General features: G+C 41.9%; 1 protein-coding gene across 7 annotated transcripts in view; it reads right to left on the minus strand.

Annotated features, from left to right (window-relative positions):
• Positions 1-24480, minus strand: part of ZNF236 (zinc finger protein 236) — a 68921-nt gene that overhangs the window by 19013 nt on the left and 25428 nt on the right. For 6 of the 7 annotated variants that reach the window (XM_036419027.2, XM_036419028.2, XM_036419025.2 and 3 more), the window contains 11 exons: positions 19064-19336; positions 17678-17881; positions 14124-14265; positions 13259-13519; positions 9982-10235; positions 9181-9276; positions 8612-8763; positions 7484-7587; positions 5418-5569; positions 2951-3166; positions 67-349 (listed from right to left, as the gene is read on the minus strand). In XM_036419027.2, the coding sequence (XP_036274920.1) occupies positions 67-349; positions 2951-3166; positions 5418-5569; positions 7484-7587; positions 8612-8763; positions 9181-9276; positions 9982-10235; positions 13259-13519; positions 14124-14265; positions 17678-17881; positions 19064-19336 (2137 nt within the window). The remainder of the gene's footprint in view (positions 1-66; positions 350-2950; positions 3167-5417; positions 5570-7483; positions 7588-8611; positions 8764-9180; positions 9277-9981; positions 10236-13258; positions 13520-14123; positions 14266-17677; positions 17882-19063; positions 19337-24480) is intronic. The other variant, XM_036419035.2, reaches the window with a different exon arrangement.

Here is a 24480-nt window from a genome sequence, read left to right on the forward strand (position 1 = left end):
CCCTGACTCAGTGACAATGGCCAGAGGGACACAGAGCATGAGGCCCATCCACAAGGCCACACCTACCTGACTAGGTCGCTGGGCTTCTTAAAGCTCTTGGGACAGTAGGAGCAGCAGTTGGCGAACCTGGGCTCAGCCTCCAGCTCGGCCTGCCGGTCCTTCATCTCGCTGATGCGGTCCTTCTCGGCAGCCGACTGCACCAGCACCTGCTCTGACACTGTGGCGCTTTCTTGGGGCTGGATTTTGGCTAACTGCGCTGTCTCCTCCTCAGTGAAAGTGATGACCTCAGGACGCACCTTTCTAGATGAGTTTCTTTCAGAATTTTCCTCCTCTTCCTCCATGCATATATCTAAACAAAGTACAGGCAATGAAAAATGTGTTTCCACAGAACAAGTAAATTAGACTAAACGAGTATGTGTGGTTAACTACTAATTTACTAGTTACTACTCAGTGGAGCTACATTTGAGATTCAGAAAGATTGTTCCCACCACTACTGTACTGAGAAACTAAGCAGGGTCACCAGAAAGAAAGTCCAAGAAGGATGCACCTTGGGGGTGGATTGGAGACATCAGAGGGATACTATGCCTAAAGGTCCACTTCTTGCCTGCAGCTGTCAGCCCAGCAGTGAGCTCTGAGACTGTCGGTGTCCACACCAGCCACGGGTATTCATAAATATAGTTACCCATTTGTTAACATGGGCAGGAAATGAATTATCATCAAATAAAGAAAAGCAGCAGCCCATAAGAGGCCCAATCAATAAACTGGCAAACAGCCCCCAATTACTGAAAGGAAAACATGTCTTTAAATATATATGTGTATATGTATTCTCTCAATAACTGTAAGGACATACTCACCCTGATTAAAAACAAGAATAATCTGCTATGAAAATGTACAGAAGGAAGATAAGTCTGCTTGTGACAGGTCACTATTTTTAACTATTGGTTAAAATTTTGAAAAAAGTTCAACAGAAACACTAGCTAGCAAAGTGAAGTGGCTAAAACCAATTGAGTGAATTTAAAGAATAACTGGATGATTTCTCCTAGAATACAGGGACCAAAGATGAGAAGATGGGAGAAATGAGTGGGGGAGGAAGGAACTGAAGGGAAGAAAAGGTCAGGGAGAGGGAGAGAAGGCGAGTCCTGGGAGACAGCAATTTTTAGTAGAAATTCAAAAAAAAAGAAAAGAAAATATAATGAATTCAAATTCCATATTCTCAAGAAAGCTTGGGAAGAGTTGGGAACAGCAGGTTACAGATAGAGGCTCCACTAACACTGATAAAGTAATATGGATAACTGTATTAAAAATTTTAAAGTAACCCAGAACAAAACCAACATAACAAAAAGCCATTAAGTAACAAGGGACAGTGAAATAGAACACAATAAACAGAAGATATAAAATATGACAGTGGTGTTAGGCCAGACAGGCTTACTGTCAGTCCACCAAGGAATTAAATCTCTATTATAAGGTTTGAGTAAAAAACACACACACACACACACACACACACACACACAAAAGAACAATTTAACAGGTGACAAGGGATTTCATGTGAAGTTCTTTTTGTCATTGATCCAAAGTAGGAAAACACCAAGACCTAAAGGGACCATCTGAAACTACACGCAGCATGTGATGAAGCCATAACAAGTCTCCACATTGGTCCTCACAGCACTGACCTCATAGCATTACATGCCTTATTGATTGATGGGCAAGAGCACACATGTTAGACTTAAGAGATTATTGTCACTGGCTGCAAACTAGGGCATTCTAGAAATAACATATGCATTGCCTATATTTTTTTTTCAATTCACTGAAAGGAAAAAGTTATTTCCGTTCTTTTTACTTCACTAAATCACGACAATGAAAAAAGAGATAAAGACTCCACCAGGTTCTATCAGACTAACAAGCTGGAGCTCTCTGACTAAGCAGTGGAGTTGGGTTTGCTACCTGAGGAAGGTAAGGTACATTTAAAGACAAATTCCCCCAAGTAGGAGAAAAAGCTCCATGGCAATCAGTCCAGCACAGCAGATGGGGAGTAAGCAATTGGGAAGGGAGCATACAATCTCATTGAATACACGCCAAACACACCCCCAGTCTCTGCATATTCATTCCACATATATGAGTGAGTGATACACAGTGCTGCCACACCAGAGGTGGTGCCCTGTGACATGTGTTCAAACTAGCATACCTCAAGCTATATATGGACTAACATTGGTTAAAAATACTAAAATGCCGTGTACTGGCATTCTGTGTCAAAATATAAAATGTGTACATTCTTGACACTGTAATTTTACTTGTGGTATTTGATCAAAATCAGTCAACTGATAAGCCCAAAAAGTACAAGCACAAAATAATACTGTTGAAATTACATACTACTTGTAGTTACTGGGCAAATAAGCTTGTCTAACATTTAGCAAGCTCATGTACAAAGTGAGAGAAGTCCCACAAACCATAGTTTTCATGTCAATTAAATGAGACAGTGAACATGGGGAGCAGAGGTTCCTAAATGCTCTTCCTATTCCAGTGAGATGGGGTGAAGCTCCATGTATGTCTACAGGAGAGGACAGAACAAAGCATGATGGGATCCATGTAGTTGTTTGAACTGATGAGACCTGTGTATAGCATCAAATACGTCCAGGATACACACAAGGGGAGGGAAGATTGAGTGGGCTACAACCTTACATGGGGTACTATGGCAGGTCCCTACTGGTTAGGAAATTAAGATCTCCATCTGTACGTGTGTCCGCCTGAAAGGGAGACTGTACATCGTGGGGGCTCCCTGCCTGGTCTGTGATGACTAGGGAGAGAACTTCTCTTTGGGCCTCTCTGAATCTGTGCTTCACAGAGCATATACTGCTTCATAGTGAGAAAAAAATTCATTTTATTTGTGACTTATGCATTAACTTATCACATTAGCATCGAGCTAATAAGCCTTGAATCAACAAATGGACAATACCTCCTCCTCCCTCAGCATCTTCAGGCGCTGATGTGGCAGAGGGACCTGCCTGGTGCCTCCTCATGTGTTTTTTGCAGTGGACTGTGGTCCGGAAGCTCTGCTCACAGAACGGACATTTGTAAGGCTTCAAGCTCATGTGTGTCGCCATGTGCCTGGTGAGGCTGCCGTTGGTAGTGAACGAAGTGTTGCAAACACTGCAGCTGAACGCCTTCACTCCTGTGACCACGGGAATGAGGAAAAACATGTCTTTTGTTTCCTTAGGTTAGTAAGTAGTCAAAGCCAACAGAGATATGTTCAATAAACCAAAGATGGTCATTAGCTGCGGTCACCTAATTTCATGAACTGACTTTAAGAACAGGGACACTGACATTTTCCTGACTCCCAGTGAAATCAAAGTCCCAAGAGCCTTTCTCTAAACAACCTCAAGGTCTCTCTGCCCCTTGGTCTTTCCCATTGAAACTAGCAATGTCTTTGTGGGATCTACTCCAGAAATTATTTTCAAATCCATCTTTTTTCACATTCCTACAGCAAAAGATAGAGTGGGCCCTGAGGAAGAGCCTACACACCTCTACACAGCTTCACTCTCACACGAAGTATGAACAAGAAGGCCACTCTCCTGATGACAGGGAAGCAAGCCAAGAAGGGCACTTTCCTCTGACATGTCTTTTCTTCACCGAGGGGCCACCCTGACTTTCTAAACACACAGGGGATCAAGGCATATGGCTTCTACTGCAACGGCTCTGCTGACTCCTGGGAGGGCCTTTGGAGCTCCAGGTGACCTGTTCTCACCCATTAAAGCCACTGCCTACTCACCAAACTACAGACCAGCCTGCAAAACCTATTCTTGTTTCATTGTATGTTTTTAAGCAGTACACATCTATCTTATATAATAAAACCCTAATATGCAAATCTACCAAAACGGCAGAACAACTGGTCACTGTGATGTGCACTGACCACCAGGGAGCAGACGCTCAACACGGGAGCTGCCCCTGATAATCAGTGCACTCCCACAGAGGGAGCGCTGCTCAGCCAGAAGCTGGGCTCACAGCTGGTGAGCGCAGCAGTGGCAGGAGCCTCTCCTGCCTCTGTTGCAGGCGAGCAGTAAGGAGCAAGGGGTCCCAGACTGCGAGAGCCCCAGACTGCGAGAGGGATATCTGACTGCTGGCTTAGGCCCAATCCCTGGAGTCAGACATCCCCGAGGGGTCCCAGACTGCGAGAGGGTGCAGACCGGACTAAGGGGATTCCCCCTGCCAGTACACAAATTTCGTGCAGCGGGCCTCTAGTCCATATATGCATGCCTAAGTGACTGTTACAGCTGGTCAACCAAATAACCTGTCGACTGGTTGCTATGACGCCCACTGACCACCAGGGGGCAAATGCTCACTGCAGAAGCTGCCCCCTGGTGGTCAGTGCTCTCCCACAGCCAATGTCCTGCAGCTGGCCTACCTCCCACAGTCCCTCCCCCTGCCAGCTGGCCCCGATCGACCCCAATTGGGACTGGACCAGATGACCCCAATTGGTTTAGATCCCCGGCTAGACCGAGGGACCCTACCCATGCATGAATTCATGCACCAGGCCTTTAATTTTCAAATAAAACTTTATACAGAATATATGTCAATATTAAACAGATGTTATTAATATCTTCAATATATTAAGGAGATATAAGTGATATATTTAACTGAAGATCATATACCTGATAGTCTATTAAAATTTTTTTACATCTGAATAAGAGTATAATCTAATTTTAAAATGGCATAAGATTAGAATACATATTTCTCATTATGCACATGAAAAGAGGTTCAACATCATTAACCATTAGAGAAATGTGAATCTAAGCCACAATCAGATCCCAGTTCCCACTTCTCAGGATGGTCCTAATAAAGGACAGACAATGAGCTGTGATGAGAAGTGAAACTGAAACCCTCCTCCAGTGCTGGAGGACCAGTGAATGAGTTTGGGGGACTCACAGATGTAAACAGCATTGCCATAGGACCAAGGATTCCACTCCTAAACAGAGAAATAAAAACTGATATCCACATGAAAACCAACATGCAGATGTGCACAGCCTCATATGGAAACACCTCAAATGTCCAGAGTTGCTGAGTGAAGAAACACAATGTGGGCTCTAACCATGCAGTGGAAAATCACTGGGCGTCAGAGCAATGAAGCCCTGATACCCATGCTATTATTACGTGGATGAGCCATGAACGTGCACTGAGAGAGAGAAGCCAGCGACAAAGGCCACAGATTGTAGGATTCCAGTTCCATGAAACATCCAGAAGGGAAACATCCAGAAGGGAAATGGAGAGACAGAAAGCAGGTGGTGGTTGAGTGGAACTGAGGCATGAAGGTGACTGGAGTTTGTTTTAGGTGTGATGAAAATGTCCCAGAAGTGGATAGTGGCAGTGGCACACAATTCCATGAACACACCGAGAACCATACAATCCCAGGGTAGGCAGACAATGACCTGTGTGTGTCTTCTCATGGGACTTGAGAACCCCAGAGGAGACGAAGCCGCGGCCACAGAGCTTGCACTTGTAAGGTTTCTCCCCCGTGTGTGATCGTACATGCTGCTTCAGGTGGCTGGACTTCTTAAAGCCCTTATGGCAATACTCGCATCTGTAACACAAAGGAAGGCACAGGCCCGTGAACTCACAGCATGAGTGAGATGTTACCTCTAAGATGAAAACAAGCATGAGGTCCACCCAATCATCGAACCGTGGTCAGAAACTAGAGGGTCTCCAACACGTGACACTATATAATATTTGCAGTAACAATTCTGTTCCAAGTATCTGTAGGTTAAACATACCCAGTAAATCCTACAGTGATTCCCCAGCAGGCACAATCTTTCTTTAGAGAACAAAAAAATTTAATAGGTATTATTTTTTTTTTACTAAGTCATGAGACACTGAAAGCTTTCTTTGCTTAAGAGTCAGTCATTCCTGAGTTAGACACATGGAAAAGTCAATTCATAAAACACTTTACAAACCAGATTTTATTGGAGCTACTTTGAATCTGTATATATACAGTATTATGCTTCCCCTCAGTTGTTAAGGCTTATATTTAAATTGCTTTAAGAATGGAAATAATTATACATTTCAAAATTTCTATTCATATATTGAAAAAATTTTTTGAAAAAGATTTAGAAAGTTTATTCCATTATATTCCCCGCTTCTTCCATTTCCTAGTTTCAGTCTATAGTAGGAAGTCAGTGAATCCCTCAACCTAAGACCAGGAACTTGCAGAGTCAGAGCTCTCCTTCCTCTAATGTCCAGCGGAGTCTAAAGGCTGACTGACTGAACATGTTTTGAAATTTCATTCTAATATGTGGGTACAATTCAGTGGAATTCCTATTAAATATTATCTAGAAAAGCAAGCTAACAGTATCACTGTTGATTTCTGAAAGTTAATTCGGCAGATGAGATGGAGATAGATTCCGGTCCACAGGTCAGAAGAAGAAAATCTACTGAGAAGTGAGTTGCACTAAACCAGGTGGTGCCCTAAGAGGGCACAGACCCCAGATTTAGAACTCCTGCTCTGATAATATTTTGAATTTGCGAATTCAGAAAGACCTCAAGATAACACACTTTTGAAAGTATAGACTCTAATGCGTAAGAACACCAATTCAGAGCATTTGAGATGTTGTACAAGAAACAAATCCTATGAAAAAAAGAAAAAGAAAAAAAAAAGGACTTCCTTGGCCTCCCAAAAAGTATAAGCTTCATAATAATAGCAAAACAACCCATTTTCAAAAGCTTTAATTAAGACCACTCATTTGTGGTAAGATAGCTCACATCTTTTTAAAGAGTAAATAATGAGGCATATTTTTTTTTTCTTAAATGGCTCTTAAAAAATTATAAACTTTAAAAAGTATTTTAAGCAAATAATAAAATCATTAAAATATTAGGAGCTCAAGACAGTCTCTACAAAGACAATACATTTTCTTATTACATACATACTCATGTTTAATGTATAAAACCACATGTATTTTATTCACTGTCCTAGCCTGAGCTGGGGCTGCAGCCTTGTCTGTTTTTCCCACCAGGTATTTGGAGCATCCATAGCAGTAAGTGATTCCTTGAGGTTGCTCAGCACACACTGTTGGGTGGATGGTGAGTGGGCGGATGGAAGGAGGGAGAATGAGCAAATGAATGGACTTTTAAAAACTGTCTTTATAATCATATTGTACCTGGCACACAAGGTGTTTTATATAGATCACAGAAGAGCCTTGGACAAAAAGGCACAATATAAATTTAAGTTATGTCTGCAAATACAGTAATGGCTTATAGTGGTGACTGGAAGATACAGCTGAGCAGAAATGTACAGGCCAGGGAGAGGCTACTGCATCCAGACTTTGGCCCTGTCACTTATCAGCTGTAGAAATGTTAGCACATAAATATCTTTTGTCCCGGATGCTTTATTTGTAAAATGGGGATGATAATGGAACCTATCTCCAGAGATTTTAAGAGAGTTAAATTGCAGAGCCCTCGGAATGGTGGTGGTATTAGTTGGCTGTCGAGAAGGTATGTGTACCTGTAGGAGCGCCGGCTCTGGTCCTCACTGTCCTCCAGGAACTGGCGGCGTGGCGGCGGCAGATCGAGCTCCTCTTGGGATGGTTCTTGAATCAAAGGAGCTGTCTGAAATTTAACAGAAGTATAAAGCAGGCTGCCTGAATGTCTATGAATAAGTACAAAACAACTAACAATCAATAAAAAGAACATTCATAAATGAGGAGTTAAAAGGGAGAAACTCCAAGTAGTTCACTGCGGTCACTGGGCCAGATTAATAATAGAAATCACTTAAACCGATTTTATAAAATACTTACTTTACTTACTTCTGTGTATATAGATAGGTAGATAGATAGATAGATAGATTCAAAGTAGCTAACATTCCCACTAACTTATTTTAATACAAAGTTTAATCAAGCACAAAAGGAGTTCTTAATAAGAGATCACCTTTCATCTACTCTATCCTGACAGAAAATATTCAATTGTTTTAACTTACTTTCTGAAAATATTAAGTCTCCTGGATCATCACAAAATCACGGGAGAAAGACAACAGAACACTCCAGGGGCAGCCATGTGCCTATGGAGGGCACTCCCACCAGCCCAAAACCACCTCGGCAAGGCTACCAGAAAAGCTTTGAAAGAGTGAGAACAACTGATTGGACAATCATTTTTGTAACTAATGAAAATTTTCCAAAGTGAAAAATCAAAACCAAAACCAATGTCTTCAAGTTGACTAAGAGATAAAGTTTTTAAGATTATGCATTCAAACATTTATTTTTCATATATCACTACTCATTGTATTTCCATTCTAACATGTTTCTTTTAAGAATGCACACGTAAAAATGTTTGGTTTTGTGACTAAAGCAATAATATTCTTCAGATGTTATTACACAGCACTCCACTGGCCATCCTGACATTTAACTAAAAAGGTAAAGCCGCATCAAGCTGAGGAAATCCTTTAGTAAAATTAAAATTTTTTTTAAGAAAAAAGCCCTATATACTAAACATTTACATTTTCACAGCTAACACAATAATCTTAATTATCAACAATTACAATAGTATGCACTCTTAAGTAGGGGAATCCTAAATACTTATACTGAAGATTAAAAGGATGTGCTCAATAAGGACAAGTGTCTCTGCCATAAATACTCACCACATTCATAGGATCAGAGCTGGGAACCGGAAGCAGGTTCTGCTCATGGAAAGTTGTGGACAGGGCCTGAGACTCCAGTGTACTAGAATCCTGCAGCTGCTGCACAGGTGGAAACTGAGTCTGCTGACTGTATGTATCAGGTACCGTAAAATCTAAAACAAATTAGAGAATGAGTTCTATAAAAATTATGAGTTACACAAAAAAAGTTAGTTTTATAATTAAAGATATTTAAAGGAACACTGCTACTTCTAAGTTGAAATCAGTAGCAGTTCTTAACAGGATTCTCTAGAATCATCTGTGAACAGGCAGGAGGACTGCCGCCAACACCCAATTACCCCTAAGTCTCCACTTCAACTCAATCCCTTTTTCCTGGCTATTAACTGCACATAAAATGGTTGTTAAAGTCACTTTCTAGAAAATGTGAGTGTGCCACAAAACAGCGCGCACGCGCACACACACACATCATGCAAAAAACTCTCCAGTTTGTAACTACTGATTTCGGAGGGCCTTAGAAAAAACAACAGGTTGTGAGTAAACGAACGACAATCCCACTTGGAGCCAGCACTTACCCTGTGATAAGCCAGCCGGTTCAAAGGACTGCTGCGGAGGAGCCTGCTCTTCAAACTGGTCCATGTGCCCTGGTAGCTGCGGAGCCACAAACCTGTCTGGGAACAAGAACACAAAAAGAAGGGCAAGTTATTTCCAGGACACTTTCACCTTGTGCTCCAGAAGCACTTTACAGCACCCAGACATTCAGACAGTCTTCCGTGAAGTTCTAAATGCAGTCAGTCAACAACTGCTTAAAACCTTTGTGGATGGGCATTCTTCCAGGAAACAGAAAAGATACAAACTACAAAATCCTGCTGAAAGATTAAATATATTTTGGGACATCTACAAAACAGTAAATTGGCCAGCGAACTGGCCTGCTAACAGGCCTGTACAAGATAGAAGCCTGAGCTAGATATAATCAACAGTGGCACTAAGCTCACTGTCCACAGTGGTGCTGGCATTTTCATAGTGTGACTCTGTCGAAGCAACATGTTGGTTTGGAGCGTGAGGTCCTTGCAGACCAGTGACAAACAGTTTGCAGACCTGCAGTAGCCTAAGATGGCAATGTACCAGAATAGCGATGATTTAACAGATGGATACTTACTGAAAAGGAAACATTTTGCAACGTACTCAAGGACGCTGGTAGATTACAGGAAATACAGGTATCCAAAAGTTGTCTCACATCAAACTCTCTCTCACACACACAGACACAAGCACACTTTGTGGCCTAGTCAGAAATGGAGACACCATAGAACCTGAATGATAATGAGGACTAAGCCACTACATGGATGGTTCTAGAAGTCAAACCCTGACATGTGTACCTTCATCTGCCTCCAGAGGCGGCTCTGCCAATTGCTGGCCCAACCCCGTGTCTTCTGCGCCCACTACATGCTGAGGCTCCAGGTCGAGCATGGCATCGGGGTTTGCAGTGACCGCGTCCACAGGCGGCTGCAGCTCGTCACTCTGGACCTCCACCTGCATCTGAGTGGCCACGTGCACACCCTGCTGGTCCACAGCACTGCCGTCGAGTGCTGCAGCTTCTTGGTGCTGCTGTAGCTGCTGAGCAAGCTCGTAGCTTCAAAAAACCAACCATGAGCACCAAGTTAGATGCTGTAGCAGGGACAGGAGAGAGGCTAAGGAGCAATATGTGCTTTATTTATTAAATCATAAAATTACTACTACTACATAATAACTAATTAAGTTACATCTTTACATGTTTTCATTCTAAAGTCACAATGGCAATCCAGGTAAAAATTAAATACTGTTATGATTATGAAGAATAATCACACTGCCTCAGTGCCTTCTACAGGTATGGGGACACAGAGGCAGCAAACTTAGACTAAAGGGCAGCATCCCAGAATTTTTAAGTTAATAAAAAATGTAAAAACCTGCCACATGTTAAAAAGTAAAACTCTCCCAACACAAATTGTAGTGAGTTCAAGTTTCAAAAAAGGAATTGTACAAAGTGAGACAGCGCCTTTACAGACTGATTTTAGTATTATAAACACTTTGGTGTATGGATAGGGACCAAGTCCTACGACCTGCTGTCTCATAGCCAAGCAACAGACGTCTTTGTGACCAATGACCCGCTGTCTCACAGAGCAGACCAGGAGACATGCGACCACTCTGCTATTTTGCATAATATTAATACTGCGATTTTACTATACGAAGTATGTCAGGTATATTTTCATTAAGGTCAACAATTTCGCTGTCAAAGAGAAAATTAAGCAATGAATTCAAGTGAATAAATCAAAGAACTTAAAATACAACTGAAACAATTATCTGCTGAACAGGCTACACATGATCTCAGACAGAGTGACCTGTCTGCTAAGACATCATGATCAGACCCATAGGAGCTGCACTCTATGTTCTATTCCAGAATTTTAGGCATCTGCCTAAAATTTGTAGCTCCAAACAAAATCTTTTCACTTCATGATATAAAAATCACTTCTCGCCCTGACCAGTTTTGCTTAGTGGCTAGAGCATCGGCCCTGGGACTGAAGGGTTGCAAGTTCAATTCCAAGCCAAAGGCACGTATCTTGGTTGCAGGTTTGATCCCTGGCTCCAATCAGGGCATGAGCGGAAGACAACCAATTGATGAGTCTCTCTCATGTCCATGTTTCTCCCTCTCCTACTCCTTCTTTCCTCTCCTCTCCCTTCCATTCTCTCTTAAAAAAAAAAAAATTATAACCCCTCAATAACTTTTGCTGAAGAAGGGGAACAACAACACAATAAAAAATAGTGAGTACTTGTGGCCTAGTTGTCACACAGACCATAATAGTGACTGCACAGTGACATCATGGTGTAACGAATCTTCTCCACAGCCCCTAGGCAAGGAGATGGTCCTGCACACTAACATGGAGGCCAGTTTTCTGTTCATTTCTTGTGATTTTTCCATGGCTTTTCCTACAGGAATCTTTTAGACCTGTTTTCAGGATGTTACAGTGCTTTAGGAATTACACTTCCCACAAGGGCTGAAACACTGCAGCTGCTCTGCTCAGTGGCAGGTTTGAAGTGCACACACTCCCTGAGAGAAATGCCAGCCCTGCAAGGGTAGACCCGCCAGTCCTTAGACCGTCTCCTTAGCCACACACCCATCTCCTAAAGTCACTGTGCACCTGTCCCTGGGTGGAATCTTGAGAAGCAGTGGCCAATGTGACACTCCACCTACTAGAGGTGACCCAGCCAAAATGCTGACCTGCTTCCGAGGAACTTAATTGCTGGCCATTCAGTCCACACCTAGGGCTTTACTGTGCTATCACCACCACCACAAAGAGTGCATTGCAAAGGCTGTTTTCCCGACAAAGAAAAATACTCTTCACTACGCACTGAGCCCACGCTCCACGCCTCTGAGGACAGTATCAGGCCTCTGGTTGCCATGAGTAGAGCATAATGGCCTGAGCACCTGAACGAGGAACCCCCAGGTCCTGAATGCATAGGAAGCAGGTAATATCCTCCCTAAATGCAATAAAGTATTACTGGGTATGTAACAGCAAGCTTCCTCTAGACTGGAGGTGGGAAACCTTTTTTCTGCCAAGGGCCATTTGGATATTTATAAAATCAACACTTAATATAATTCACTCAATATAGGTTGTTACTATAAAAAAAAACTCTTAGATTTATTGAATTTCGAGTCCTGCATGTGGTTGCCTTAGTAAGGCCAGACCAATGATTTCTCAGGCCTGGATCTCCCTGATACCTGCTCTAGACTGACACCACCAATGTCATATTCTCCACATGGTCTCCAGGAGCAATTAAACTTCCGGGCTAAGGGATCACCTCTGACAGTCACGAAGGTCAATTCTGTCAGGTGTGCTGAGGTAGCCAGGTGGGTGATACCAAGATAACTTGTCACAGCTAACTTACTGTAACACTGGGGGGTTTGTATTGAAGGTGATGTCTGAGCAGAGACCCCTGAGTTAAAATACTGCCTAAAAGTAAATGTTCTAAGGGCAGAAGGGTTAATATTCTATGATAGGCCTGATAATTCTTACTTTCAAAATCTCCTTGGATGTTGCCTTACCAAGGCTTTCCATTACAAACAGAATTCTGTGGCTTCACAGAAATACCTACTGAACAAGCTCAGGATACCACCACAAACTCAGGTCATCCAGGGCTGGCTGGATCACTCCATTAAGAAATGAGAGCACCCGCTTATCAAGTAAAAATGTATGTCTACTTTAATGATGGATTTATACGGTGGCTAGAATGTGCATTCTTTTAAATAACAACACAGACTAAGAACCATTCCCTACACTGATGTTATGCCTAGAATCATAGGGCGGACCATGGTTGTCTCTTTGAAATCTTCACTACCTAATTAATAACACTAGACATAGTCTAGCACTATATCTTGTTACTATCGGTTTTAACAGAGAGCTTACAGAACATTTAGCCCAATATAAATTATTGGGCTAAAAATAAAAAATGCCTGTGGTTCCCAATAGATCCTTAGACACTGACATTAGTTTTTTAGCCCATACACCTCAAATTAGAAGTAATAACACAGGAGTCAAAGACAACTATTTCTCAAGAACACTCTGTAGCACCAATAGGAATTATAAGGGTTGTTACAGTGACCATCAGAACTGTACCTACCGATGGGTTTTCATGTGCTTTTTGCAATTCAGGGAGGTCTTAAAGGTCTTCTGGCAGTAGGGACACATGTAGGGCCGCAGGTCATTGTGGATGCCCATGTGCCGCCGCAAGCTGCCACCAGTAGTGAAAGCTCCGTTACAGATCAGACACTTGAATGACTTCAGTCCCGTGTGCGTTCGGACGTGCGCTTTGAGCACCCCTGCAGAAACAAAGCCTCTTCCACACTGAGAGCATTTAAACGGCTTCTCACCTGTGTGCGATCTAAAACAAATAAGTATGTTAATGACTGAGTGAGCTCCCAACACTTTCAAATGCTTTATTATTGTAACTCAGAACGCACTCTTGCACAGGATTTCACTGAGCAGCAGACACGCTCTCCCCTCCACCAGCAAGAACACCCGAGATGCAGCCTCAATTACGTGCAATTGAGGCAAACTAGAGCCCCAGGCTTCTCTGGATTCTATGCTTTTCTCATGACCTCTGTCTACCCTGGTCAAGTTTCCAGTTTCCTTTCATTACTGTTAGCACTAAAAATTAACCTAAACTTTGATAAATATACATGAAAAAAATGTGAAAGATCATAATTCTAATGAAACAAACCAAATACTTCTTTAACATGTCCTAGAAATTGCAAATACTTAAATATAACAGGAGTGTAAATAAAATTCAGTGGCAATTTCTGACTAAAATATTTTAGTCAAGATACTAGGGAATAAAAATATAAATTATCAATAGATATTTAGGGTCAAATGTGACACTTGAAATTCCAAAAGCTAACACAGCCGCTCTTCATATTTCTACCAGTCACCAGACCACCTGTTCACTGTCATTATCCCAGATTCCATTTTTTAATGTGCGACCTTACCTGATGTGCTGCTTAAGGTGGCAAGATTTTTTATATGCACGATGACAGTAAAAACACTTGTATGGTCTATCTGCTTCATTTACAAAATTATTATTAAAATAGCTTTGAAAAAACTGGTTTCTTGGAATGGGCTGGATAAGACCTACAAACCAAAAGAAAATCAGGAATAATTCAGTGCTACTAAGAAAGTAAATGTCAAAAGCATCTGTTTTACCCAGAAGATGAACATTCTGAGGAGTTAAAAGTATAGATTTCAACATGGCAGCTAAATGTATGTTCACTGTGTTAAGAACTGACTACTTAAAAAATACCAATGGGGAAATACTCATAAAATTAATATTAAATACACAGTTTTCAACATAAAGAATACTTATATCGTCAGTTAATTCCCTTGGTCCTACAGTCAATTTTAACAGGTATCTACACTTACTTTCTGTATGACCATTTGTTGGCATGAAATTTACGTAAGTACATTCAAAACTGAGATTAATCGGAATTTAAAACCCTTATTTGCTCAGTAGTATAAAGACTGTACGCTAAGTCCTATAATAAATGCAAAACAGAAATGACTCTAACATGATCTTTTATTCTGAAAAAGTCAACATTTTTCACAGACATTTCATTAAAATTAATAAGTGAAGAACATGAGTTATTCAGGTTTTACATAGATAGAGGCTTCCTGTGGCTGACCATGGACTACTGGGTCCTAATCAAGCCCCTGAGCTTTTGAGGCACTTCAGGAGGAACACACATTTGAACCTGAGTGACAGCAGTTTACAGGAGCATTAAGGAGAGTGCCCTATGAACCCACCATGGCTCTCCCCGCCCCTCATGACAGGCAGTCTTCTGCCATGACCCCACTTGGCCAGAAGTCTCCCATCAGCTATACCACTCACTCCCATGAGATGGCTATTAATGGGTACTGTCCCTGACCTCCCCAAAAGCCCCCATGAGAGCTCAATTATTTCCCTAAAACTGACTTTCTCCTCCTGCAGGCTTTAGGCCACCCTTGGTGTAGCTCCTTCAGACACAGACAGTAGCACTGTCAGCCCTGACATCTCACCTTCATTAAAGCCAGCTGCTCAGAATCTTACCTAGAGACTGCAAACTGGCAATCCGAACCTAGCCTCAAGCTCAGAACCCTCACAAGATCCACAGGTGTCCCTCCTTTCTGTGGTACCTCCACGCTGGTGCAGAACCCCCCTCCAGCTACCTACTTCTGCAGTACATAACCCATCTGGCCCCTACTCCTCTAATTCTTTCCCTTTTGGCTTCTGGAATCTGCGTATTCCATCATAAACAACCTCACAGTATGTCTGGTTCATAATTTATTTACCACAACACAATGCCCCTGGTCACATGCTTCCCTTGAAGCTCTCAGTCTCATTCCTAATGAACCATTCTTTGAAGCTAACAAGCCCTGACCTTGAGGGGTGGCTATCTCTGTCTTCCAATTGTCTTCCCTTCCTTCCCCACTGGCCTGCACTACACCAGCCAAATCCCTTCACATCCAATCCCTTCCACAACTGCAAATCCGGGGGCTCTTCTGAAATAATTCAGAAGATAATACAAAGAAAAACAAAAGAGCCTGACAGGAACACCTCAGAGGAAACTGTAAATGAACAGCTTGGTGCACACTTGAACAAAAGGGTTTGTTACCTACAAACACAAGTGGGATCAACCACACATGCTGTTCTGTAATTACTTGTTCATTAACATCTGTTCAAGTCATTGCATATGATAGCATCCCCCTCATCCTCTAGGTGTTTGCAAGGAATCCCGCTGTACCAACATGCTCAGGTCATCACATGCAGTACTGCTGAATGTTTTCATCACCTCTAACTATGCACTGTCACAATGGGTGATAAACAACCTAGCATGTACAACTGTAACCTCATGTTCCCCGAGACACAGACTCTCTGGACTGGTACCCAGGCACAAGTATTTTAAAACAGACCCAAGAAGATTCTAAGCCATTTGCAAGGGGCAGGGTGTATGTGTGTGTGTGTGTGTGTGTGTCCAATTTTGAATTATTAAAGTAAGTAAAATGTACAATATACTGTGTTTTAAGTAACTAGACTGAACTGGGACATCTCATCTCCCAATTTAGTCAAATAATTGTAACTAATCTATACTAAAATTCTCTCTGACGTGTTTTTGTCAAATATCCCCGAATTTTATTAGTCACATCTATTAGATACTAGCCCCCAAACAGCCCAGAGTCTGAGAGAAGAGTCAGACATAAATATACATACCAAAGATGATAAGCATGAAAATAAGTATTTATGATATTTTATATTTTACAGTGTGAAGCTATCTGTATGAATCATTTCCCTTTTGAATTCCGCTTCCACTAATTTGGCATAAGATGTAGGCATCTGTGAAGCCAAAGAGTAAAATATACGCCATTTTAACATTGGAAAAAGTCTGGAGAATCAGGACTCTAGTTCACTCAAAACTTAAAGTCAAGAAACCCAGAGGTTTTTAACTTGATTCATGGTAATCTGAAAAAACTGGCAATATGAGAACAACCTTCAAGCATGAATGATAATTCTAAGGCTATTAAATAAATGTTTAATCTGTCCTGACTTTTCAGGAATAACATAAACCACTGATAACCTACAGACTGGTGAAAATTAAACAGTACATATTCAGTGAAATTGGTCTGTTTTGTTTGTGAGCTAATAAAACCAGATAAGGGTATCAAAGTATTCTAACTACCATAGGAGTGTTGATCTGTTATCATGCTCTAAACCAGTGTTTCCCAAAGTGTGGTACCTGTACCCCAGGGGTACAGGAAGAGTTTGGTGGGGGTACGCATTGCACCAGAGTTTGGTGGGGATATGCACTGCACTGTGCTAGCTGGGCCTAATTCTATGTTCTCATGAGTACGAGGGGTAATCAGCGTTACAAAAATTATAGAAGGGGTACACATATGTCAAAAGTTTGGAAAACACTGCTAAGCAATCAATTCCCTAAGAATTATAGTTCCTCAGAAACTCAAAGATTAAAGCAGCCCAAATAATAATCAATTACACACCAAGTAAAACTTCTAAGATAAAAAAATCAAAGTACAAAGTGCACTTCACATAATGATCACCTATCCTTTTTTAAAATATTGATTTCAGAGAGGAAGGGAGAGGGAGAGAGAGAGATAAAAACATCAATGATTAGAAAGAATTATTGATTGGCTGCCGACTGGAGATCGAGCCAGCAACCTAAGCTTGTGCCCTTGACAGGAATCAAACCTGGGACCTTTTAGTACACAGGTCAACACCTTTATCCACTGAACCAAACCAGCTAGGGCTTTGACAGTTCCATTCAGGAAGAAATTTTTCTTTCACTTACACATATTTCTTCTCTAACCAAGAACATAATTTGAGCAGCAGTTTAAACAGAACTAGGATTTAAACTATAAGTGTGTAATATACCGGCCAATAACACAGCAAAGCTTTATAAGAACTGCACTAATACCAGCCTGAAACAACATAAGGCTGTGACCATACATAGCATGACATACGCCTTCAAAGGTTCCAGAGGAAAGAAAACCTTACCTACGTCGGTTATGAGGATTGGCTCTTGCAAAGGAATGTCAGGGACTGGAGCGCTGGCCTTGCCTACACGAACCTTGGCGGGTTTCCTCTGGTGCCTCATCTTTCTCAGCTCTGAGTGTTTAAAGTGGGAGGCTATGTGTGTCTTCCTGTGGCCTGAGGTCCGGAACTTTTTGTCACAGTGAGGACAAGCAAAAGGTCTGACTCCTAATAAAAACAAAAGTAACCATAGAATTATCTCAAGAAAATACATCTTAATGCCAATATAAAATTTTAATATTTTACTATTGACTTGAACATTCAATTTGTCATTTCATGCTTATGGTTTCCTAGCTATTATAAATCACTTCTTTGCTCTAGTTTGCATATTGTTCATATTACAGATGTTAAGGCATGTAATAAAAGCATTTAAGTTAAAAAATGTACTATTTTCAGGACAAAGTACAATATGGATAGTCAAACTACCAGAAGTCCTTACGAATATTACAGTGTATGAACTTATCTCTCTCAAGCTGTAATCTGTGGCCTGGAGTCACATGCCTGCAACTGGGCTTTGCTGGGGTTGTGTGAACTAGTGTTTAGGGGGCACCCAGCATTTAGGAAACAAGCTGTTATTGATTGTAAATAACACTGCTGCTGATAGTAATAATATATTGTACTATCACTTTCCTTTTCGGAAGGAAATTTCCTTCTTTTGCAGTTTTATTGGTAAATGAAAATAGATTCCAGAGAAGGGCGTATTTTTTCAAACACTCATTCATGTGGTCAGTTTAGCCCTGGAACCCCAGGCAGGTCAGGCAAGTTACTACTAGTTGTCCAGGGTTCCTTTTAAAGGTGATAAAAATGTGTGAAAATTCTGAACCGTACACCCTAACACAGTGAGCTTTATGATCTGTGCATTATATCTCAATAAAGCTGTTATAAGTAAAACTAGAGACCGAATATAAGTTTTTCTGACTTAATACTGGTTACAAAATATCTGAACATTAAAGGAGACGTAGGTGCCCTCTCTGCCTGAGGCCAGCACAAAGGTCCCTGCTTGCAGGGTGCCGGCAGCTGCAGTGGTCAGGTCCTCACAAAGGGGGACGCTGCTCTTCCTTACCAAGGCCCATTGTTTAAACCTGAGCCTGGCTGCCCACACGTGGTCTCCCATACTACTCTGCTCTAATATGCTCCTTCCTGAGCCCTACGTTTGACCCCCCTCTTGCTGCCGGCAGCCGCAGGACCACAGTCACGTGGGTTTCCTCCGCCAGTACGGACCTCATGCCTAGCCTACAGACGCCATCCACAACCAGGATTAAGGAAGGAAAAAAGTCCTGATGGCGCTCCGTGGCGCTGCGCAGACTGCTGGGCACCGCTGGTCTGCGCACAGCGGCCCCGCCCCCGCACCTGTGTGCAGGCGGATGTGCACTTTGAGGCTCCCGGACGTGGAGAAGCTCTTCTGGCAGTACTGGCACTTGAAGGCCTTGATGCCCGTGTGCGTCTTGATGTGCGCAGTCAGGGTGCTCTTCACCGCAAAGGCCCGGAAGCACTGCGGGCACTTGAAAGGCTTCTCATGCGTGTGAATGCGGATGTGGCGCACGAGGTCGCTGGGCTTCCGGAACTCCTTGGTGCAGTAGGGACACACGTGCCACCGGACCCCGTTCTCCTCGCGGATGGAGCCTGCAGCGCAGTGAGACAAATGGTGAGATGCCAGGTATCAAAGCGCCTAATGTCCCTCTAGCGTCCGGTGAACAGCTCCCCACTATTTAAAAGCCCCGATTTTCTCCGCTACAACGGAAGATACATGATAGTTACGGACATGGTGGAAATTTCCATCGTTACTGCAATTAGTGGGAGTTATGACTTAATCTTTCAGGAAATCCTAACAGCCCCAAGAACGGAAAGCATAGCCTGTACGAGACAAGAGGGCTAACTGGACAGGTGATGTGACTAAGTCGAGAGGTAGCTGCAGACTTAGTCCAATGTGAATGTGAATTAAAAGCAGAGATTCCAAAATTGACTCGACATGAGAATGACATTGTACTGTTTGAGCCTATCACTAATAAAAAATGCAAATCATTCAGAAATAAGTCCTTATGCTATAAGAGGTAACATACATAGTTATGAAAAAGAACATATATAACACAAACGAGTTCCTGGTCAAAATCAAAAGATTCTTTTGTAACTGTAAATATTCAACTCTGAATCAGGTTTAAAACTATTCCTACTAGAAAACAAAATCACAAGTAGAATTTATTGAACCATAATAACCAGAATGATTTGTAAAGTATAACAAAAATTTAAAAACAAAATTCAGAATCACTTTATTTTTAATTTTGAAAATTAGATTTATTCATGTGAAATAGACATACAATGTAAAGAACCCACTTAAAATCAAAGTTGATGAAATTCATCAGGAAACATTAGCTGTTTATGTTAACTCTCGTGTCTGTACAGTAAGACCTCAATGCTGACAGGTTTGTGGAAACTGTGACTTAAAGCCAATCACTACAGAGAAACCAACAGCACCCCAGGCTGAGTCAGATTCCCATAGCACTTTTCTGGGTCAAAAACACATCGCCAAACTTCCAAATTAAGACCCAACTTATTCTAGTATTAAACAGTGAAATAAATGTAAACTACCATACATTTAAGAAAAATTAACAAAAATCAAGTAAGATAATCCTTTTCCAACCCGCTGATTCCAGTTCAGGGTGAGGCGGCGGGGAGTTTAGAGTGCAGGTGGGGGCCACCCTGGACAGGTCGTCCTTCCATCACAAGGTCACGTTCACACTCACGCACACCCCACTCACTCAGACCGGCAGTGTAGACACGCCAGGCACCCCACACATCACGTGTACAGCTCTGGCATGTGGGAGGAAACCAGATTCAGAGAAAGCCCACACAGACATGGGAAAATGCAACCGCACAGACTTGGGGCCTGGCCGGGAATCCGGTTATTTTTCCCTCATCAACATTTTAACAAAATGACGTTATTCGAGGATCTGCTGCATGGACGTAGTTTTAGCAGGAAAAAGAAAATCTCGTATTTCCTCCTCCATGCTACCAGTAAATACCAGGAATTCTCCACTGTGAGCATGACTAGAGAGAGAGAACATGTATTTTCCTGAATACATTGCTCTTTGCAAGACTAGTTAACATAGGTTAGGAAAATGAATGAAAAATAACATTTTATAAAAAGTGAAACAATGGAAATAAGAAGAACACAACCACAAGGAGAAAAAGAGTGTAGGAAACAGGGAAATGATTTCACATTAAGAAAAAGACATTAGTCCATGGTCATATTGTTTGTATTAGGAGAGACTAAAACTTAAGACTGCTTAAAATTAATAGGAAAAATTGATTTAAGAAAGTGGAATAATTATCTAAACGTCTTTTCATGACAGATAAAAAAAGCAAGGTATAACAAGGTAAGAAAGAACTATACTATTAGCCAAAATTAGGAAATAATCATGGAAAATCAAATGTTTTCCAAACGAAAATGAGAACCTATCTTAACGTACATGAAGACTGTCACCAGATTCTAATTATCTGAGGGGATAGATGAAGCAGAATTACAAATCTGGCCTACACATTTGCTTGGCCCATCCAGGGCTACAATGGAAAACTGAAGCCAGATCTGGCCCTTTGACAAACTTCAGGAAGATGGAGAAAACCACAGCTGCATTCACCATGGGCAACAACCTTCCTCTTCAAATGTACTATCAAATTTTAAAAGAAAAAGTATATATTAAATCACTATTGAGATAAAAAGGCTTTTACTAAAATTCAACATCTAATCTTAACTTTCAAAAAACTTTCTAAAACAGGAGGAGATGAATAAAACATCCCAATACATCTGACTTAATAGAAAAATACTCACAGCAATCCTATTTATTAAAGTCAGGAAAAAGTCCACTATCATTGCCATTAACTTATGTGTTTATAAATATTAGCCAATGAAATTAGGTAAGATAAAGAGACATACTGTATCCATATAATAAAGAGGGAATATGCTAGTTGACCCTCACACCATCGCAAAGATGGCAGCACCCACAGCCAATAAGGAGGGAATATGCTGATTGCCTGCCACGCCCTCAAAGATGGCAGGACCCACAGTCACAAGATGATGGCAACCAGTCCTCTGAGCCCTACCAGGGTGGCAGGTGTGGCCATTCCATATGCTTGCCTCTGGAGTCTCCCAGTCCCCTCAGCCCCCCAGCCACCCAGGGCCACCTGAGGCTTGTGTTGTTGGTAGTGATAGCAGCAGAGGTGTGATGGGGCATCATCTTCCCCTGATCACCTCCTGCCCCTGAGGGCTCCTGGACTGTGAGAGGGGGCAGGCCAGGCTGAGGGACCCCCATCCAATGCATGAATTTTCATGCATCCGGCTTCTAGTAAACTATAAAGGGAAAGATAAAATCATTATTTACAAATGATATGATAATATGCCCCAAAAATAAGTCTCTGAAAAAGGCCCATGTTTTAATACAGGGGCTTCAGCATCCTCCATTTCTGCAAATTATACCCAGAAGAAAATTTTAAAATACGACTAAATTTGAAAAAGAAAAGATCTGAATGAATGAAAGTGCACACTCTATTCTTTGGTACAAAGATTAAAGTTATAAAGGCATCAAATCTCCCTAGTTAAATTACTTACATACAATTATCAATAGGACTTTTTTAGAACTACAGTTGTGGAAGTTTAGCAGATGATTCTAAAATAGATATGGAAAAATATGTGATAACAGTCAAAACTACACTTTCAAAAAAAGTGTAGCAAGAAAGGACTAGGGCCCCGACTGGTTTGGCTCAGTGGATAGAGCATCGGCCTGTGGATGGAAGGGTCCCAGGTTCGATTCCAGTCAAGGGCATGTACCTTGCTTGCAGGCAATCCCAAGTAGGGGGTATGCAGGAGGCAGCTGATCGATGTTTCTTCTCATCGATGTTTCTAATTCTCTATCCCTCTCCCTTCCTCTCTGTAAAAAGTCAATAAAATACATTAAAAAAAGAAAGAACTGGGCTCCCTATTAACACTAAAACCATTCGGTGCCACAACACATGAGTAAAGTACAATAAAGTCCAGGCAGGCTCACATAGGCTTGAGAAGATAACAGAGGGGAAAGGTGGCGTTGCACTTCACTGAGGAAACCACAACATAAAGAAATGTGTGTGTACACTGGGTGCTCATTTAGGAACAAAATAAAGTTGAGTCAAAATTTAGTTTAAAATTTCATAAATTGACTTAAATGTACCAATGTAACACATTTTTTATTTTCAAAAGTATATTTTACATAGTAAAATTGAAAGAAAATACTGGCCAAAATAAAAAGTGTCATATAGAAAAATAAAGGGAAAAGGACTGATAGATAGAAATGAGAAATTAAATCTAAAATTTACTATAACTGCAAAACATTGCTCAGTACTGTATATGTGTATTTAACTTATTCAGAAATTAACTTGTAGAATCTTTATGAACTTTGTACGCAAAACCCTCCCTATTACAATACCATAGGTAAGGTTGACCAGAACTCCATTCTGAAATCTGTTTAATGCCCAGCACAGAAGAGAAGTTGATCCCAACCCCTGGAGAGCTGGGAGAGGCAGCAGAATGAAGCCACCTTCCTCAGTTTGAGGAGCTACTGCTACCTGGACTTGCAGAAAGCAGGTCTGGCCTTTAGTCTGGAGAAAGGCCTGATGCTGGCAGCATGTCAGTGTACCTTCAGAGGTTCTGGCATGACAAATATAGATAGCAGCCAGTGTTAACACAGACGAAAGGCTCCACCCCCACTGGTGATCTCCACTCATTCAACAGGTGCATGGAGAGTAGATATTCAAAATGCAAGCGCCCTGTGACCTGCCAGGCTGTCCTGTCATAACACAAATATGTGCAAATGGCCCTTTTTCCTTCCTGCCTTCTTCGCTACTAGGAAAATCCTGATGAAAAACTACTCAAATTCCACTGTCCACTTTCGCCTGTGGAAGGGCAGATCCAGGGGAAAGGAGAGCAGGCTATAGTGCTGTGTGGGCTGAGAAAGAAGGATTTCACAACCACCTGTTAACAACGAGGAAATACATTCTCAGAAGTGTACAGAGATGAAAACATCTTTCCACGCTGTGTAGCAAGAGAGCCCTTATTCCCCCAAGACAACTGGGGGAGGTAGAGAGTTAGAGCCACTAAGAAAATATTTTCATGGGAAAGCTTCTGCCCAAAAGACAAGAATCTATTTTATTCAAGAAAGATGTAGTAACCCTGTCCCTGTGCAAAGAGACATGCTGAGGGAGCAGGGAATTCAGAAAGGAACACAAGTTACTCCACTACCACAACCTCTAACAGAGACCACAGGATGGAGAAAAGAGGGGAGGAGCCCTCTGCAGGGAGCTTCTGTGAGGAGCACCACCAACAGGAGTGTGGGTATGGAATGCGAGGAGGGGAGGGAGAAGGCCTTCCTGATGTAGAGTAGCCAGGAAGCATAGCACGTAGAAGAGGTGAGGCCTTGAGGAGCAGCAGGAGTCCCTCGTTATTGTCAGGTGAATCTGCACCAGGAGAGCAGGGGCAGGAAGACAGGACATACCTGTGGGGCAGATTACAGAGGCCCAAAGGCCAAGAAGCAGAGATGAGTGTAAGAGAAAGATTGGGGGTTTAGAGCAGAGGGGCTGCACTTTCCAGGTCAGCGGGGGTTGCACCCTCACTTAGAGGAAGGAAGGGAAGAGAGGGTGAAGGCAGCCATAGCAGTGTAGCCAGAATGCACAGCCCAGAGGGAAGAAAGGCTAGAGCATAGGAGGGTCAGTGACAACTAAGATCAAGCCCTTGGAATGAGTCA

Source organism: Pipistrellus kuhlii, unplaced genomic scaffold, assembly GCF_014108245.1.
Source record: "Pipistrellus kuhlii isolate mPipKuh1 unplaced genomic scaffold, mPipKuh1.p scaffold_m20_p_6, whole genome shotgun sequence".
Taxonomy (NCBI): Eukaryota; Metazoa; Chordata; class Mammalia; order Chiroptera; family Vespertilionidae; genus Pipistrellus; species Pipistrellus kuhlii.